At 45.6% G+C, this 19581-nt stretch overlaps 1 protein-coding gene across 1 annotated transcript in view; it reads left to right on the plus strand.

The window, feature by feature from the left end:
• Nucleotides 1–1169: 1169 nt before the first annotated feature.
• MED11 (mediator complex subunit 11) overlaps nucleotides 1170–19581 on the plus strand; it is a 62307-nt gene continuing 43895 nt past the window's right edge. The window contains exons 1-3 of the mRNA XM_040420426.1: nucleotides 1170–1189; nucleotides 16035–16173; nucleotides 17674–17804. Coding sequence (XP_040276360.1) covers nucleotides 16089–16173; nucleotides 17674–17804 — 216 coding nt within the window. The 5' untranslated portion in view covers nucleotides 1170–1189; nucleotides 16035–16088. The remainder of the gene's footprint in view (nucleotides 1190–16034; nucleotides 16174–17673; nucleotides 17805–19581) is intronic.

Here is a 19581-nt window from a genome sequence, read left to right on the forward strand (position 1 = left end):
GCGGGGCACAATATACATTTCTACTGTGACGGGAGAACAATGTGGGCATTTCTACTGTGAGAGGGGCACAAGGTGGGCATTACTACAGTGAGGGTGGCACAATGTAGGCGTTACTACTGTGAGTGTGCGGGGGGGGGGGGTCTTGAGTGTAGCTGTGGTGAATTATTGTACTGGGTGCTGGAAAGCCTAGCTACAACCCTGGCGAAAAAGTACCTATGCCCAATCCCAGCCACTAGAGAGGTTGGTGCTTTTTTCCAATAGTATGCAAGCACAGCCACTGGATTGCGGGTGGTCGTAACTAGGGATGAGTGAATTGACTAAGGATAAAAAGTCAATTCCCATAAAACTTTGTTTTAATAATTTCGGAAATGAATTTCTACTGTAAAAAACCTTTGTATCGAACTCGGGTTTAGTTCCAAATGGTACCTTGGAACTGAACCCGAGTTCGGTGCAAAGGTTTTTTACAGCAGAAATTAATGTCCGAAGTTATTACACAAAGTCTCGCGAGATTTCATAAAGTAATAACTTCGGCTCATCGGAGCATTCGGAATACATTCTAATATTGTACGGATCGCCAGCTCCATACAGTATTAAAACAAATTGACTTCGGATGAAGCATCCGAAGTTGATTCGGTAATCCCTAGTTGTAACCATGGAAACGAGCAGTGAATAATGTGGACAACCACAATACATTAGTAAGTGCCTTGTAATAACTTTTTCTCCATGAATGCCATTTGCTGAAGTGACAAAACCCCTTTTTTACAGTCCCACAAATTTGCGTTGTCCAGGCCGCCCATAAGTGGGTTGTATATGGGGCATTACTGACAAGAGATGTTGGTAAGTATGCCTTTAATGAATATTGGACTGTGAGATGAGAAAATCACGCACAGCAGGACATAGTTCTGCTACATCCAGAAGAAATGCTGTTATTACACGCGTGGCACAAGAAACTCATGTCACAATCCGCGGCATGACTCCACCAACTTGCCGTAGTCTCCCCGCCTCCCCCTCCTCCTTAGTTCACGTTGGATTTGCTATCTCCATGGCAACTGCATGATGCATCTTACGTCTCATTCGTCTGATGGAAACAGGCGCCGCCATCTTTGTGCGCCATGTTGTGGATTTCTCCATCTTATTACTCGCGGAAGCGGAAGTAGTGTGCTCGAGGCTCTATAGACGGCTCGCCTGGGTAAGTCGTTTCTGAGGTGTAGGTGCTGCTGCTGTCTGTGTGGACTAGCCTATAGTGGCCAGTCGCCTTGAGCTTACAACAGCCTCCTCCATCAGGATCTGTGTTGTGGAAAACGGTGCCAGTGCTGCTATGGAGGTGTGCACGGCTCTGATGTCGTGCTGGAGGCTCCATTCTGTGCCACAGACATGGCATCTATTGGGCCACCACGAATGGCACTGGCTTGATGCTATCAGCCCTGCTGATTGGAGGAGGTCCCAGTCGTCCAGTCTGAACCTCTGCAGTCACATCTCATCATATTATTTGATATGTTTGTGTCTGCTTTGAAATGGTAAAATGTGAAACCATATTTTTTTTAAAGGGGGGTGTAGGATGCGTTTTTTTTTTTTTTTTTTTTTAATTGCATATTAAGTGTAAAAAAAAAAAAGAGCATATTTTAAAGGGGTTCTGCAGTTTGTTTACACTGATGATCTATCCTCTGGATATCCGACACCTGGGACCCCTGCCGATCAGCTGTTTGAGAAGCGCCACAGCCTTCTCACTGTTTACCGCTGGTCCAGTGAGGTCACAACCAGTATCAACTTGCCAGGGCGGTGCTAAGGCTACTTTCACACTACCGTTCAGAGCGGGTCCGTCTGATGTCTGCTCAGACGGATCCGCTCCTATAATGCAGACGTTTGGATCCGTTCAGAACGGATCCGTCTGCATTATAGTTTAAAAAAATTTCTAAGTGTGAAAGTAGCCTGAACGGATCCGTCCAGACTTTACATTGAAAGTCAATGGGGGCGGATCGTTTGAAGATTGAGCCATATGGTGTCATCTTCAAACGGATCCGTCGCCATTGACTTACATTGTAAGTCTGGACAGATCCGCTCGCCTCCGCACGGCCAGCCGGACACCCGAACGCTGCAAGCAGCGTTCAGGTGTCCGCTTGCTGAGCGGAGCGGAGGCTGAACGCCGCCAGACTGATGCATTCTGAGCGGATCCGCGTCCACTCAGAATGCATTAGGGCAGTACGGATGCGTTCGGGGCCGCTCGTAAGCCTCTTCAAACGGAGCTCACAAGCGGAGCCCTGAACGCTAGTGTGAAAGTAGCCTAAGCTCTGTTCACTTGAATGGATCTTAGCCGCGCCCAGGCCAGTTGATACTAGTCGTGACGTCACTGGGCCAGCGGTAAACAGTGACAAGGCCGCGGCGCTACCTTCTCAAACAGCTGATCGGCGGGGGTCCCGGGTGTAGGACCCCTGCCGTTCAGAGGCTGATGATCTGTCCAGAGGAATGAGGATAGATCATCAGTTTGAACAAACTGCAGAACCCCTTTAACTTAGGCTACTTTCACACTCTTGTTTGGTGCGGATCAGTCATGGATCTGCACAGACGGATCCGTTCAGATAATACAACCGTCTGCATCCGTTCAGAACGGATCCATTAGTATTATCTTTAACATAGCCAAGACGGATCTGTCAATAACACCATTGAAAGTCGATGGGGGATGGATCTGTTTTCTATTGTGCCAGATTGTGTCATAGAAAATGGATCCGTCCCCATTGACTTACATTGTGTGTCAGGACGGATCCGATTGGCTCAGTTTCGTCAGACTGACACCAAAGCGCTGCAGGCAGCGTTTTGGTGTCCGCCTCCAGAGCGGAATTGAGATGGAACGGAGGCAAACTGATGCATTCTGAGCGGATGCTTTTCCATTTAGAATGCATTAGGGCAAAACTGATCCGTTTTGGACCGCTTGTGAGAGCCCTGAACGGATCTCCCAAACAGAAAGCCAAAACGCCAGTGTGAAAGTAGACTTATGGATCATCATGTGAGTATAGTACAGTAGCCTTGCGATCAGATGGGAAGTGGCTGCATCATAAATGACTATCATATAGTCAGTTCGGGCCAGGGGATGCAGCCGACACATACCATGTTTTCCTGACCGAGCGCAGTGGTGTGCACAAAAAGGGAACACTGCTGACGAGCCACAGATGATTGCCTCAGGGGCCATATGCGACCCGCTCGCTGTGTGTTTAAGACAACTCTTTTAGTACATAAACATACGGTAGTGTCAAATGCATGGTGCAATATAACCCACTTTGTCTAAATCCAGGATCAGCACTCCAGCAGTTCTGTAACTACAACTCCCAGAATCCTCCTTTCGCTTCTATGGGACTTACAAGTAACAACTGAGTAAGGCCTCATGCACACGACCGTGCCGTTTTTTGCCGTCCGCAAACTGCGGATCCGCAAATAACGGAAGCCGCCCGTGTGCCTTCCGCAATTTGCGGAACGGGCGGCCCGTTGTAGACATGCCTATTGTTGTCTGCATCACGGACAAGAATAGGACATGCTATATTTTTTTTGCGGGGCCTAGGAACGGAGCAAAGGATTGAAGTGAATGGGTCCGCACCCGAGCCACAAAAACTGCGGCTCGGATGCGGACCACAACTACGGTCGTGTGCATGAGGCCAAAGACCCCTTTCACACGGGCGCGAATTCCGTGCAGGTGCAATGCGTGAGGTGAATGCATTGCACCCGCACTGAATCCGGACCCATTCATTTCTATGGGGCTGTTCACATGAGCGGTGATTTTCACTCATCACTTGTGCGTTGCGTGAAAATCGCAGCATGCTCTATATTGTGCGTTTTTCACGCAACGGAGGCCCCATAGAAGTGAATGGGGCTGCGTGAAAATTGCAAGCATGGTTGCTAGGAGATGATCGGGATGGGGACCCGATCTTATTATTTACATAGAAACATAGAATGTGTCGGCAGATAAGAACCATTTGGCCCATCTAGTCTGCCCAATATATCTGAATCTTATGAATTGTCCCTGGCCCTATCTTATATGAAGGATGGCCTTATGCCTATACCATGCATGCTTAAACCCCTTCACTGTATTTGCAGCTATCACTTCTGCAGGAAGGCTATTCCAAGCATCCACTACTCTCTCAGTAAAGTAATACTTCCTGATATTACTTTTAAACCTTTGCCCCTCTAATTTAAAACTGTGTCCTCTTGTGGTAGTTTTTCTTCTTTTAACCTCCTCAGGACCGCCGTACGCAGGATTGCGTCTTTGCGGCGGCCCTGCTCTTCTGGGTGGACGCGCCGGCGCGTCCTCTCGCGAGACGCGAGATTTCCTGTGAACGCGCGCACACAGGCGCGCGCACTCACAGGAACGGAAGGTAAGAGAGTTGATCTCCAGCCTGCCAGCGGCGATCGTTCGCTGGCAGGCTGGAGATGTGTTTTTTTAACCCCTAACAGGTATATTAGAAGCTGTTTTGATAACAGCGTCTAATATACCTGCTACCTGGTCCTCTGGTGGTCCCCTTTGTTTAGATCGACCACCAGAGGACACAGGTAGCTCAGTAAAGTAGCACCAAGCACCACTACACTACACTACACCCCCCCCCCCCCCCGTCACTTATTAACCCCTTATTAGCCCCTGATCACCCCATATAGACTCCCTGATCACCCCCCTGTCATTGATTACCCCCCTGTCATTGATCAACCCCCTGTAAAGCTCCATTCAGACGTCCGCATGATTTTTACGGATGCACTGATAGATGGATCGGATCCGCAAAACGCATCCGGACGTCTGAATGAAGCCTTACAGGGGCATGATCAATGACTGTGGTTATCACCCCATATAGACTCCCTGATCACCCCCCTGTCATTGATTACCCCCCTGTAAAGCTCCATTCAGATGTCCGCATGATTTTTACGGATGCACTGATAGATGGATCGGATCCGCAAAACGCATCCGGACGTCTGAATGAAGCCTTACACGGGCGTGATCAATGACTGTGGTGATCACCCCATATAGACTCCCTGATCACCCCCCTGTCATTGATTACCCCCCTGTAAAGCTCCATTCAGATGTCCGCATGATTTTTACGGATGCACTGATAGATGGATCGGATCCGCCAAACGCATCCGGACGTCTGAATAAAGCCTTACAGGGGCATGATCAATGACTGTGGTTATCACCCCATATAGACTCCCTGATCACCCCCCTTTCATTGATCACCCCCCCCCCCCTGTCATTGATTACCCCCCTGTAAAGCTCCATTCAGATGTCCGCATGATTTTTACGGATGCACTGATAGATGGATCGGATCCGCAAAACGCATACGGACGTCTGAATGAAGCCTTACACGGGCGTGATCAATGACTGTGGTTATCACCCCATATAGACTCCCTGATCACCCCCCTGTCATTGATCACCCCCCTGTCATTGATCACCCCCCTGTCATTGATCACCCCCCTGTCATTGATCACCCCCCCTGTCATTGATCACCCCCCCTGTCATTGATCACCCCCCCTGTCATTGATCACCCCCCCTGTCATTGATCACCCTCTGTAAGGCTCCATTCAGACATTTTTTTGGCCCAAGTTAGCGGAATTATTATTTTTTTTTCTTACAAAGTCTCATATTCCACTAACTTGTGTCAAAAAATAAAATCTCACATGAACTCACCATACCCCTCACGGAATCCAAATGCGTAAAATTTTTTAGACATTTATATTCCAGACTTCTTCTCACGCTTTAGGGCCCCTAGAATGCCAGGGCAGTATAAATGCCCCACATGTGACCCCATTTCGGAAAGAAGACACCCCCAGGTATTCCGTGAGGGGCATATTGAGTCCATGAAAGATTGAAATTTTTGTCCCAAGTTAGCGGAACGGGAGACTTTGTGAGAAAAAAATTAAAAATATCAATTTCCGCTAACTTGTGCCAAAAAAAAAAAATTTCTATGAACTCGCCATGCTCCTCATTGAATACCTTGGGGTGTCTTCTTTCCAAAATGGGGTCACATGTGGGGTATTTATACTGCCCTGGCATTCTAGGGGCCCCAAAGCGTGAGAAGAAGTCTGGTATCCAAATGTCTAAAAATGCCCTCCTAAAAGGAATTTGGGCACCTTTGCGCATCTAGGCTGCAAAAAAGTGTCACACATCTGGTATCGCCGTACTCAGGAGAAGTTGGGGAATGTGTTTTGGGGTGTCATTTTACATATACCCATGCTGGGTGAGAGAAATATCTTGGCAAAAGACAACTTTTCCCATTTTTTTATACAAAGTTGGCATTTGACCAAGATATTTATCTCACCCAGCATGGGTATATGTAAAAAGACACCCCAAAACACATTCCTCAACTTCTCCTGAATACAGAGATACCAGATGTGTGACACTTTTTTGCAGCCTAGGTGGGCAAAGGGGCCCATATTCCAAAGAGCACCTTTCGGATTTCACTCGTCATTTTTTACAGAATTTGATTTCAAACTCCTTACCACACATTTGGGCCCCTAGAATGCCAGGGCAGTATAACTACCCCACAAGTGACCCCATTTTGGAAAGAAGAGACCCCAAGGTATTCGCTGATGGGCATAGTGAGTTCATAGAACTTTTTATTTTTTGTCACAAGTTAGTGGAATATGAGACTTTGTAAGAAAAAAAAAAAAAAAATCATCATTTTCCGCTAACTTGTGACAAAAAATAAAAAGTTCTATGAACTCACTATGCCCATCAGCGAATACCTTAGGGTGTGTACTTTCCGAAATGGGGTCATTTGTGGGGTATTTGTACTGTCTGGGCATTGTAGAACCTCAGGAAACATGACAGGTGCTCAGAAAGTCAGAGCTGCTTCAAAAAGCGGAAATTCACATTTTTGTACCATAGTTTGTAAACGCTATAACTTTTACCCAAACCATTTTTTTTTTACCCAAACATTTTTTTTTTATCAAAGACATGTAGAACAATAAATTTAGAGCAAAATTTCTATATGGATCTCGTTTTTTTTGCAAAATTTTACAACTGAAAGTGAAAAATGTCATTTTTTTGCAAAAAAATCGTTAAATTTCGATTAATAACAAAAAAAGTAAAAATGTCAGCAGCAATGAAATACCACCAAATGAAAGCTCTATTAGTGAGAAGAAAAGGAGGTAAAATTTATTTGGGTGGTAAGTTGCATGACCGAGCAATAAACGGTGAAAGTAGTGTAGGTCAGAAGTGTAAAAAGTGGCCTGGTCTTTCAGGGTGTTTAAGCACTGGGGGCTGAGGTGGTTAAATATGCTCTCCTCCTTTACCGAGTTGATTCCCTTTATGTATTTAAAAGTTTCTATCATATCCCCTCTGTCTCTTCTTTCTTCCAAGCTATACATATTAAGGTCCTTTAACCTTTCCTGGTAAGTTTTATCCTGCAATCCATGTACTAGTTTAGTAGCTCTTCTCTGAACTCTCTCTAGAGTATCTATATCCTTCTGGAGATATGGCCTCCAGTACTGCGCACAATACTCCAAGTGAGGTCTCACCAGTGTTCTGTACAGCGGCATAAGCACTTCACTCTTTCTACTGCTTATACCTCTCCCTATACATCCAAGCATTCTGCTGGCATTTCGTGCTGCTCTATTACATTGTCTTCCCACCTTTAAGTCTTCTGAAATAATTACTCCTAAATCCCTTTCCTCAGATACTGAGGTCAGGACTGTGTCAAATATTCTATATTCTGCCCTTGGGTTTTTACGCCCCAGGTGCATTATCTTGCACTTATCCACATTAAATTTCAGTTGCCAGAGTTCTGACCATTCTTCTAGTTTTCCTAAATCCTTTTCCATTTGGCGTTTCCCTCCAGAAACATCAACCCTGTTACATATCTTTGTGTCATCAGCAAAAAGACAAACCTTACCATCGAGGCCTTTTGCAATATCACTTATGAAGATATTAAACAAAATTGGTCCCAGTACAGATCCCTGTGGAACCCCACTGGTAACATGACCTTGTTTTAAATGTTCTCCATTGACTACAACCCTCTGTTGTCTGTCACTCAGCCACTGCCTAATCCACTCAACAATATGGGAGTCCATGCTCAATGACTGCAGTTTATTGATAAGTCTTCTATGTGGGACAGTGTACTTCCCCTTATAACATGGTTATAAGGGGAAATAATAGCATTCTTAATACAGAATGCTTAGTACAATAGGGCTGGAGGGGTTAAAAATATAAAAATTAAACTCCCCTCACCCAGGCTGTCTTTTCGTCTTTCTTCTTCTTTGAGGACCTGGGAGGAAAAGGACCTTTGTTGACGTCACTGCGCTCATTACATGGTCCGTCATACACGACGCCTGTGTGAACTCAGCCTAAGGCCGGGTTCACACGAACGTGTATGACCCGTGCCTGTGCTGCGGCCCGCAAATAGCGGGCTGCAATGCTCGATCGCCGGCCGTAGGTCAGCCGCATCGGATCGCGGACCCATTCACTTTAATGGGTCCGCGATCCGGCCATTTCGCTAAAAGATAGGACTTGTTCTATCTTTTAGCGGAACGGAAGTACGGGACGTAACCCCACGGAGGCACTCCGTAGTGCTTCCGAGGGGTCCCGTCCCGTGCGGCCGTTCCGCGATTCCGGATTAGCGGACCCATTGAAGTGAATGGGTCCGCATCCGTGATGCGGAATTCACACGGAACTGTGGCCGTGTATTGCGGGCCGCGATTTGCGGGCCGCAATACGGCCACAGATCACACACGTTCGTGTGAACTTAGCCTAAGTGTGCATCCTGGAGTGCCGATTCTGGGTCTAGAGCCTCGACTCCTATAAATGATGACGGCATTCAGCAGATCAGAGTGACACTGGCTGGAATTACACATTCAGGTTTTATTATGCTGTTTTTGAAGCAAAATCCATGTATGCGTTATAAAGGAAGAGTCTAAGTACAGATACTACCTGACTGATGGTTTGGAATTCATTCCTGGTTTTGACTTCAAAAACTGCATGAGAAAATCTGAAAGTGTAAACCTGGCCTAATGTAACACAAATGGAGGATATCAAGCTCCTTGCACCCCAAAATGCAATGAACTCAGCTGTTAAAGTGAACCTGTCACCGGGATTTTGTGTATAGAGCTGAGGACATGGGTTGCTAGATGGCCGCTAGCACATCTGCAATACCCAGTCCCCATATCTCTCTGTGCTTTTATTGTGTAAAAAAAACAACGATTTGATACATATGCAAATTAACCTTAGATGTGTCCTGTATGTGAGATGAGTCAGGACAGGACACATCTCAGGTTAATTTGCATATGTATCAAATCGTTTTTTTTTGCACAATAAAAGCACACAGAGCTATGGGGACTGGGTATTGCAGATGTGCTAGTGGCCATCTAGCAACCCATGTCCTCAGCTCTATACCCCAAATCCCGGTGACAGGTTCCCTTTAATGTTGCACCCGGTAATTTAGCATTTATTATCCCTGCCAGCGCAGCTTTGGATTTGCCGTCTCTGCGAAAGCAACTCGCACCTAGAGGAAGGCTCGTGAAGTTTTTATATACCCACAAACCCTATTCTTTTACCCTCCCTTGCTGCCAACATTACATTATCTAAAGAAAGCCATCTCAACTTTTTGTATAGCTAGCCACATTTTTATTCCAGCACCAAATCCTGTAAGAGCATGTTACATAATTTTCAAGTTCATAGTTCAGGCTGTAAAATAAGGGATCACGAATGTGTGCTGCTTGTGTTGTTCATTGGGGACTGCAAATTTGCGTATCCACAAAACACAGATACTGTCATATCCACAAAAACACAGATACTGTGGCTGTGTGCATTCCGCAATTTGTGGAACAAAATGGCCAGCCCATAATAGAACAGCCCTTCCTTGTCCGAAATGCAGAAAATAATAGGACATGTTTTATTTTTTTGCGGAACAGTGAAGTGAATTCTTCTTTTTTGCGGCCTGTATGCAGAACAGACACAGACCAAAAAATCAAGGATCTGGTTTTCGCTGCAGGGGACCCACCAGGCCGCTACCTCTTGGAATAGTCCCGGTGCAGGCAGCTGACCTAAGGGAGACAATGGTGCAAATCATCAAGTGGTCAGGCAATACTCCTAGTCGATCCACAGGCAGATTTCTGGGCAGGGAAGTCCGTGTAACTAATCTGAGGTCAGGGCAGGCAGTGGAGTAACAAGTCTGTAAATAGGCAGACATTCAGTTCACAGATAAACCAAATAGCGCACCTCCACTGGTTAAACTAGGAACCTAATGCTAAAATCCTATGCTCACCGCTTTCTCCCCCACAGTTCTCTGCACTGCAGCTTCAGTCCTCTTCCTGCTGTTTGGCTGGCTGTGGCAGTATATACACAGTCCTCAGCGATCTATTGTCCTACACCGCTGAGGACAGTAATTGGCTGCAGTGGTATTGTGCCTCATACTACTGCAACCTTGTCTGCAAATGGCGGGAAGCGGACTGGAGCTGCATCACAGATAAAGAGTTGAGTATAGGATTTTATGTTAAGTGATGTTGGGAGGATTTTAGAATCCTGCACACATGAATTTTGTCAGTAGTTTTTCACCATAAAAAAAAGCTAAAATAATAATAATATTTTTTTTTTGAAGGGGGGTGGGGGCCTGCAAACAATACCCCAGATTTACTCATTGTAAAGATAGCATAAGCTTAGACAGGCCTCCTAGACCTGCACTAGATTTACCACAGTGGGTCAGGTTGGATGATAAATCTGGTACAGGGATATACTGGTACACTGACTCTATACCAACTATTGGTTGGATTACTTTGAGACAAACTTTTATGCCAGAATCGCCCATTTCTGATAAACCCTGCCCCTTGCTAGTGATGATTTGTTGCACGTACATTAGTAAATCTGGGGCAGTGTGTTTCTGCATGAATATGTGAAAACGCAGTGTGCCGTGTGTGCTTGGTAAGCTGTGAAGACACTGCAGTGCTCACCGGGACTAGATGGATAGATGATCAGTATCCAATTAATGGATAACCCCTTTAATGAAATCAGTTGCAAAAATGTACGTCATTTCCATCATGGATTCTGACCAAAAAGTACTCTTGACACCTGAGTGAGCAGATCTAGTAAACATATTTGTGTGTTTGCAAAAATGTGAATGAAACATCAAAGAAGGAATTGTACAAAACAAGTGCAGAAAAAGATGCTACATAATTAGAATGCTTTCAAAAATAGAAATGTTTAACAAATAAACACAAAGCAATGAACAAAAGAGAAATCTCAATCAGATTAGTATTTGCTGTGACCACCCTTTGCCTTCAAGACAGCATCAGTTCCTATAGGTACACATGGGGGTCATTTATCAAACTGGTGTAAAGTAGAATTGGCTTAGTTGCCCTTAGAAATTAGATTCCACCTTTCATGTTCCAAAAGAGCTGAGGAAAATGAAAGAAGGAATCTGGTTGCTATGGGCAACTAAGCCAGTTCTACTTTACACCAGTTTGATAAATGACCCCCACAGTTTTTTAAAGGAGCTCAGCAGGGAGGCTGTTCCAGACATTTTGGAGAAATAACAGAGATGTAGGCTAGCTCAAATCTTTCAAATCCCAGACAGACTTGATGACATTGAGATCACAGCTCTGTGGGGGCCATTTTATCACTTCCGGGGCTTCCTGTTCCTCTTTACGCTGAAGATAGTTTTTAAGGACGTTGTATGTTTGGGGTTGTTGTCCTGCTGCACAATAAATTTGGAGGCAACCGGATGCCACTCTGATGGTACTGCTTGATGGATAAGTATCTGCCTGTACACTGCGTGCAGAATTATTAGGCAAATGAGTATTTTGACCACATCATCCTCTTTATGCATGTTGTCTTACTCCAAGCTGTATAGGCTCGAAAGCCTACTACCAATTAAGCATATTAGGTGATGTGCATCTCTGTAATGAGAAGGGGTGTGGTCTAATGACATCAACACCCTATATCAGGTGTGCATAATTATTAGGCAACTTCCTTTCCTTTGGCAAAATGGGTCAAAAGAAGGACTTGACAGGCTCAGAAAAGTCAAAAATAGTGAGATATCTTGCAGAGGGATGCAGCACTCTTAAAATTGCAAAGCTTCTGAAGCGTGATCATCGAACAATCAAGCGTTTCATTCAAAATAGTCAACAGGGTCGCAAGAAGCGTGTGGAAAACCAAAGGCGCAAAATAACTGCTCATGAACTGAGAAAAGTCAAGCGTGCAGCTGCCAAGATGCCACTTGCCACCAGTTTGGCCATATTTCAGAGCTGCAACATCACTGGAGTGCCCAAAAGCACAAGGTGTGCAATACTCACAGACATGGCCAAGGTAAGAAAGGCTGAAAGACGACCATAACTGAACAAGACACTCAAGCTGAAACGTCAAGACTGGGCCAAGAAATATCTCAAGACTGATTTTTCTAAGGTTTTATGGACTGATGAAATGAGAGTGAGTCTTGATGGGCCAGATGGATGGGCCCGTGGCTGGATTGGTAAAGGGCAGAGAGCTCCAGTCCGACTCAGACGCCAGCAAGGTGGAGGTGGAGTACTGGTTTGGGCTGGTATCATCAAAGATGAGCTTGTGGGGCCTTTTCGGGTTGAGGATGGAGTCAAGCTCAACTCCCAGTCCTACTGCCAGTTTCTGGAAGACACCTTCTTCAAGCAGTGGTACAGGAAGAAGTCTGCATCCTTCAAGAAAAACATGATTTTCATGCAGGACAATGCTCTATCACACGCGTCCAAGTACTCCACAGCGTGGCTGGCAAGAAAGGGTATAAAAGAAGAAAATCTAATGACATGGCCTCCTTGTTCACCTGATCTGAACCCCATTGAGAACCTGTGGTCCATCATCAAATGTGAGATTTACAAAGAGGGAAAACAGTACACCTCTCTGAACAGTGTCTGGGAGGCTGTGGTTGCTGCTGCACGCAATGTTGATGGTGAACAGATCAAAACACTGACAGAATCCATGGACGACAGGCTTTTGAGTGTCCTTGCAAAGAAAGGTGGCTATATTGGTCACTGACTTGTTTTTGTTTTGTTTTTGAATGTCAGAAATGTATATTTGTGAATGTTGAGATGTTATATTGGTTTCACTGGTAAAAATAAATAATTGAAATGGGTATATATTTGTTTTTTGTTAAGTTGCCTAATAATTATGCACAGTAATAGTCACCTGCACACACCGATATCCCCCTAAAATAGCTAAAACTAAAAACAAACTAAAAACTACTTCCAAAAATTTTCAGCTTTGATATTAATGAGTTTTTTGGGTTCATTGAGAACATGGTTGTTGTTCAATAATAAAATTAATCCTCAAAAATACAACTTGCCTAATAATTCTGCACTCCCTGTATTTCTCAGCATTGACGACACCATTAATCCCTGACCACATTGAGGACTGTAGACAGTCGTTGTTCAAGGAAACTTAATGCAGTAGATCAGTGATGCCCAACCTACGGCCCGCGGGCCAAATGCGGCCCACGCAGTGACCAGACTTTATCAGCGCAGGGCGCGCTGCGAACGACACAGGCAGCAAAGCGATGCTGCCTGCGCCTGCAATCTCCCCGCCCAGCGCCGCCTCCTAGCTAATTTATTCACGGCACTTACCTCTGTGAAATTGAAGAGAAGCGCCGTAATCTCGCACAGGCGCACTGACAGAGGCATCGAAGTGCACATGCACCGTCTTCCTGGCCTCTGTCAGTGCACCTGTGCGAGATTACGGCGCTTCTCTTCAATTTCACAGAGGTAAGTGCAGTGAATAAATTAGCTAGAAAGCGGCTCTGGGTGGGGGGATATCTGTGGAGGACACTGAAGGGGGGGGATATCTGTGGAGGTCACTGAAGGGGGATGTTGGGGTGGGAGGTCCTGGAGGGGTGTTTGGGTGGGAGCTCTGGAAGGAGTGGGAGATCCGATAGGTATCCGGGAGGGGGGGGCCCATAATCTTTTTTGCTATGGGGCCCAGTCATTTCTAGCTACGCCCCTGATTGTTAAGATTGGGCGGGCACTGGAGCGATAGAGCGCCCTGCTGTAGGAGAAGCCGGCGGGAGATGAAAGGAGGAGGGGCCAGCTCCTGGTGGTGTCGGGCACACGGCGCAAGCATGGCGGTGGAGGATCTGACTGAAGCCTAAAGACCAGACATCAAGGTAGACCTGCAGAAGAAGGTGACAGCGCAGTATGTGATGTATACATGTGTGTAATGTATGTAGTGCATTGTGTGATAATCACATACTGCACTACATACATTACACACATGTATACATCACATGCCCCCTCACAGTAATAATGCCAAGATATGTGCCCTCTTCACAGACATAATGCTCACACATGCCCCCTCACAGTAGTTATGCCCAGATATGTGCCCCCTCACAGTAGTTATGCCTTGATATGTGCCCTCCTCACAGCTCACAGTAGTTATACCCTGATATGTGCCCTCCTCACAGTAGTTATGCCCAGATATGTGCCCTCCTCACAGTAGTTATGCCCAGATATGTGCCCTCCTCACAGTAGTTATGCCCAGATATGTGCCCCCCTCACAGTAGTTATGCCCAGATGTGCCCCCCTCACAGTAGTTATGCCCAGATATGTGCCCCCTCACAGTAGTTATGCCCAGATATGTGCCCCCCTCACAGTAGTTATGCCCAGATATGTGCCCTCCTCACAGTAGTTATGCCCAGATATGTGCCCTCCTCACAGTAGTTATGCCCAGATATGTGCCCTCCTCACAGTAGTTATGCCCAGATATGTGCCCTCCTCACAGTAGTTATGCCCTGATATGTGCCCTCCTCACAGTAGTTATGCCCTGATATGTTCCCTCCTCACAGTAGTTATGCCCTGATATGTTCCCTCCTCACAGTAGTTATGCCCTGATATGTTCCCTCCTCACAGTAGTTATGCCCTGATATGTACCCTCCTCACAGTAGTTATGCCCAGATATGTGCCCTCCTCACAGTAGTTATGCCCTGATATGTGCGCTCCTCACAGTAGTTATGCCCTGATATGTGCCCTCCTCACAGTAGTTATGCCCTGATATGTGCCCCCCTCACAGTATTTATGCCCTGATATGTGCCCTCCTCACAGTAGTTATGCCCTGATATGTGCCCTCCTCACAGTAGTTATGCCCTGATATGTGCCCTCCTCACAGTAGTTATGCCCTGATATGTGCCCTCCTCACAGTAGTTATGCCCTGATATGTGCCCTCCTCACAGTAGTTATGCCCTGATATGTGCCCTCCTCACAGTAGTTATGCCCTGATATGTGCCCTCCTCATAATAGAAGGCAGTTTGTTTGCCGGAGGGCTGGAGAGCTGTACAATAATCAGTGTCTGCAGGCAACAATGAAGCATGGTGAAGTTTCTCTTCATTACAGCAAATGGAGTTGGGGATTTGGTCAGAATTACTGGTGTCCTCAATGCTGAGAAATCCAGGCAGATACATATCCATCATACCAGGGGTCAGCAACCTTCGGCACTCCAGCTGCTGTGAAAATGCAACTCCCAGCATGCACACATGCGCAGCTGTTCTTGTAACTCCCATAGAAGTGAATGGAGGGTTCTGGGAGTTGTAGTTTCAGAACAGCTGGAGTGTCGGAGGTTGCTGATCCCTGCATCATACCATCAGGGAGGCGTCTGACTGACTCCAAATTTATTCTGCAGCAGGACAATAACCCAAAACATATAGCCATTGCAATTAAGAACTATCTTCAGCGTAAAGAGGAACAAGTAGTCCTGGAAGTGATGATAAGGCCCTCACAGAGCCCTAATCTCAACTCAGTCTGTCTGAACTTACATGAGGACAGTAGGATTTCAGCAAGCCTACATCCACAGGAGCACTATGGTTCGTTCTCAAGGATGTTTAGAACAACCCCCCTGCCGAGTTCCTTCAAAATCTGTGTGCATGTGTACCTAGATGAATGGATGCGGTTTTGAAGGCAAAAGTTGGTCACACAAAATATTGATTTGATTTACGTTTCTCTTTTGTTCATACACTTGGCATTTTGTTAATTTGTTTGAAAGCATTCTTACTTAGCAGTACTTTTTTCCACACCTGCTTAAAACATTTGCACAGTTCTATATGTAAATAATATTTTGTGTACTTCAGGTTGGTGTGGTGCTTTTCTATATTCTAGATATTCTAGACAGGATAAAGATACTCATGGCAACTTACAGTTTGGCAAATGAAAGACTGCGTATCCTAGAGGAGATTGAGAGAGAAATTGCTTCCATCTTATTAAATGCAGGTAATCTGAAAGGATGACTACACAATGTTTGTTATATAGTACTGTGTACATAATTTTTCATTCCAGAATCAGTTGGGTCACCTGACTGTCTGCAAAATATGAATAAACCTCAGACACACTCCTTGTACTGAATATTCTCAAGCATCCCCCAGAGAGAGAATTGGTAAGGGGAGGTGGGCAATCAAGCTCAGTGTATACAATCAGTCCCGTCTTATCAATGCCTCTTGTAACACAACCCATATTGCCACACTGCTCAAGATCTCCCTGATGAGCCTCACATACTTAAAAGGCGAGACACATAGAAGAACAGAACCATAGGAGATTGGGTTAGGGGATGCCCTTATCAGGGCGGGTCGGCTGCTCATATCTGGCTGAGGGTTTACAACTGCATTATGTCAGGTATCTAGGGTATACTAGGTTTTCACAGTAAAAGACCCCATGGTGCTGCCTCTTATAACACAGAATACATAATTCTGGATCCAACCAGCTACTAAATAATAAATTTTCTCTTTTTAATTATTATTTTTATTTATTTTTTTCGTAAATTTTTATGAGAAGTAATAAAAGTTATATGTTTTAGACCCATGAAATGTTGAATTCTGTATCCCTTTCCTTGTACCAACCAGCAGAGTTGTGCACATATGTGCTATAAACTGAAAGGAGAGATGCTCTTCATTCTTCACCTCAGCAATCATCCGTTATCACTGAGGTGCATTAGTGTAGCGTTTTCGTACTTGTGCATAATAGCTTTGGATTTGGCATGTCTGCCGAAGCTACTTGTGTCTGCAGTCTGGGCCATGAAGCTATGCCCACAAACCCTATTATTTTTTTTTTATTTTTTTTTTTACTGTCTCCTGGTGAGAATTGAATAGATGCCTGGATTAACTTTAATGTTATCTAATGAAAAATATCTCAACTGTCCACAAATCTATCCACACTGTAATCCAGCACCAAATTCTGTGGGAACATGTTCCATAACTCTTCAGCTTTGGAACGTTATTATTCTCCCTGCAAGGTGTGTGTTGGCCAGAAGAAGAATATCACAAATGGATACTTGTGGCCCAGTAGGTGTTTTCTGAATTATGTCTTAGAAGTACCACCACAAAGGGATTTTTCTTCAAAATGTTGCTGAAGGGCAGGAAGGTTCTAAAATCAAAAAGAAGCCTCACTTACCTGCTCAGTCTTCCTTGGTTCTCCGGCAGTGATGTGCCTGAATACTCCATTTACTGGCCTTTGCAGATCTTCCTACAGCAGGGACATGCCCAACTACCTCACATTACGCTTAGGCACGGTATCGCTGCAGGGCCACAACAATAAACTGCTGGAATGGTTGGGGGATTGAGCAGGTGAGAAATGCTTTTATTATACAGACATCTTGGACATCTGCACATTTTTTTTGGGGTGCCAGAAAATTCCAGACTGAACTCTTACATATATCTAAAGCCTTCTAAGTAAATGTCTGTTGGAATGCCACTCTTATGTTTCTCTTATTTGTTGCAGGAAATGTTGTATTGGAGCTCTCTAAGGAGAAACCAAATGAACGCCTCTTAGACAGACATGCTGTTCAGTTCACCACCTCCATGCAGAAGGTTGAATCTGAACTATCAGCACAAATACGTTATCTTACACAGGTATGTTTAAACCGCATCTTCATATCAGAGGCAGGTGTTAACCCCTCAGTGACCTGCCTGTTTTGGGGCTTACTGACCAAGCGTTTTTCTTTTTTTCTTTCAAGAGCTATAACTTTATTTTTTCATCTATGTAGCTGTATGAGGGCTTGTTTTTCACGAGACAAGTTGTAGTTTCTAATGGTGCCATTTTTGGTTACACATAACTTTCTGATTAACTTTTATTAACTCTTTCTGGGAGGGGGAAGGGGGGAAAAGCAGCAATACTAACACTGAGTTTTTATGTTATAAATTTTGCAGCACTCAATTTTTGGCATAAATAACATGATATCTTTATTGTTTGGGTCAGTACAATTACAGCGATACCAAATACATATAGGGGTCATTTATTAAACAAAAATACGGTTAACCCCTTAAGGACACAGGGCGTACATGTACGCCCTGTGTATTTTTGATCACCGCCGCGCGGCGGGCAGTGATCGGAACCCCGTGCCTGCTCAAATCAATTCAGACCTGCGGTTTTCTGCGTTTCCGGGTTATTCGGGTCTCTGAAGACCCGATAACCCGGAACAGGATGGTGATGGTGGTGTGATTTCACCCCACCAATCACCATTCAGCGATCCTGAGTGGTGATGGTGACATCACCACTCAGGATCGCTTCTGATTGGTCTATGGGCGGTCCGGCGGCAGATTCAAGAGGCAGGCGCTCCTCTCTTCCTCCTTTTGTGTTCCGGAGGAGAGAGGAGCTGCCTACACGTGTCCTCCATCGCTGCCCCCAGGACCCGATCTGTGCCCCAGCACCCCCCATCAGGTACATAGGGAAAGTTTGGGTTAGGCAGGGAAAAAAAAAGGGAAAGTTAGTTTGTACTTTTATTGCATCACCCTAAGTTAGGGTGTCTGGGGTCCACAGCACAGCTGTGTGACCCTAGACCCACCAGGGGTGCTGCCGCTTGCCCCCCCCCCCCCCCCCCCCACACCTTTTTTGGGGTGCATTCATTTATTTTTTTATTTTTTGTACGCTGACTGTGGCCGGCACTCTTAGCGCCCGGCCACTGTTAGCGCATCGCACACCCCACCGCTGATCAACTTCGGATGGTTGATCAGCGGTTTTGAATTTTTTTTCCCATCATTTTTTGGCCTTTTTTTAGTTAGTTTATTTTTATTTTTTTCTGTTAGTTTTAGGGTGAGTTCGTGAACACCCGTGCCCCCACACACACGCACACCAAATAAAGAGTTACACACACGCACATATACACGCAGACACACACTCCCCTATGGCCCACCGGACGTTCTCGGCCAAGGAGGCATACGCCCAGCTTGCCTCCGACTCCGAGAGTCCCAGTGAGAACGAGGATGACCCCACATTCCTGTTGTCATCCGCGTCCTCATCATCTAGCGATGATGATGAGCCCCCAAGGCGGCGGAGACGCCGCCAGGCGGAGCAAGGGGACCGCCATGTTAGGGACCCTGTGGCCCACACTAGTACGAGCAGCTCTGGGGCTCGTACTGGTTTCCCGGCCCACCAGTTAAATCCACCGGAGCACCCTGCCGGTGAACTAGTCTGGTGTAGCCCAGAGCGATACGAGCCCGTGATTCCTGATTTTGTAGGCCAATCAGGAATCCAGATTTCCACAGTGGGCTTCACTGAATATGACTTTTTATTTTTATTTTTTCAGTGACCCACTGGTAAATCTGATGGTGGAGCAGACGAACCTGTATGCCCAACAGTTCGTTGCTCAGCACCCGGGCTCCTTTTTGGCCAGTGCAGCCGAAATGAGGA

Source organism: Bufo bufo, chromosome 2 (assembly GCF_905171765.1).
Source record: "Bufo bufo chromosome 2, aBufBuf1.1, whole genome shotgun sequence".
Classification (NCBI taxonomy): domain Eukaryota; kingdom Metazoa; phylum Chordata; class Amphibia; order Anura; family Bufonidae; genus Bufo; species Bufo bufo.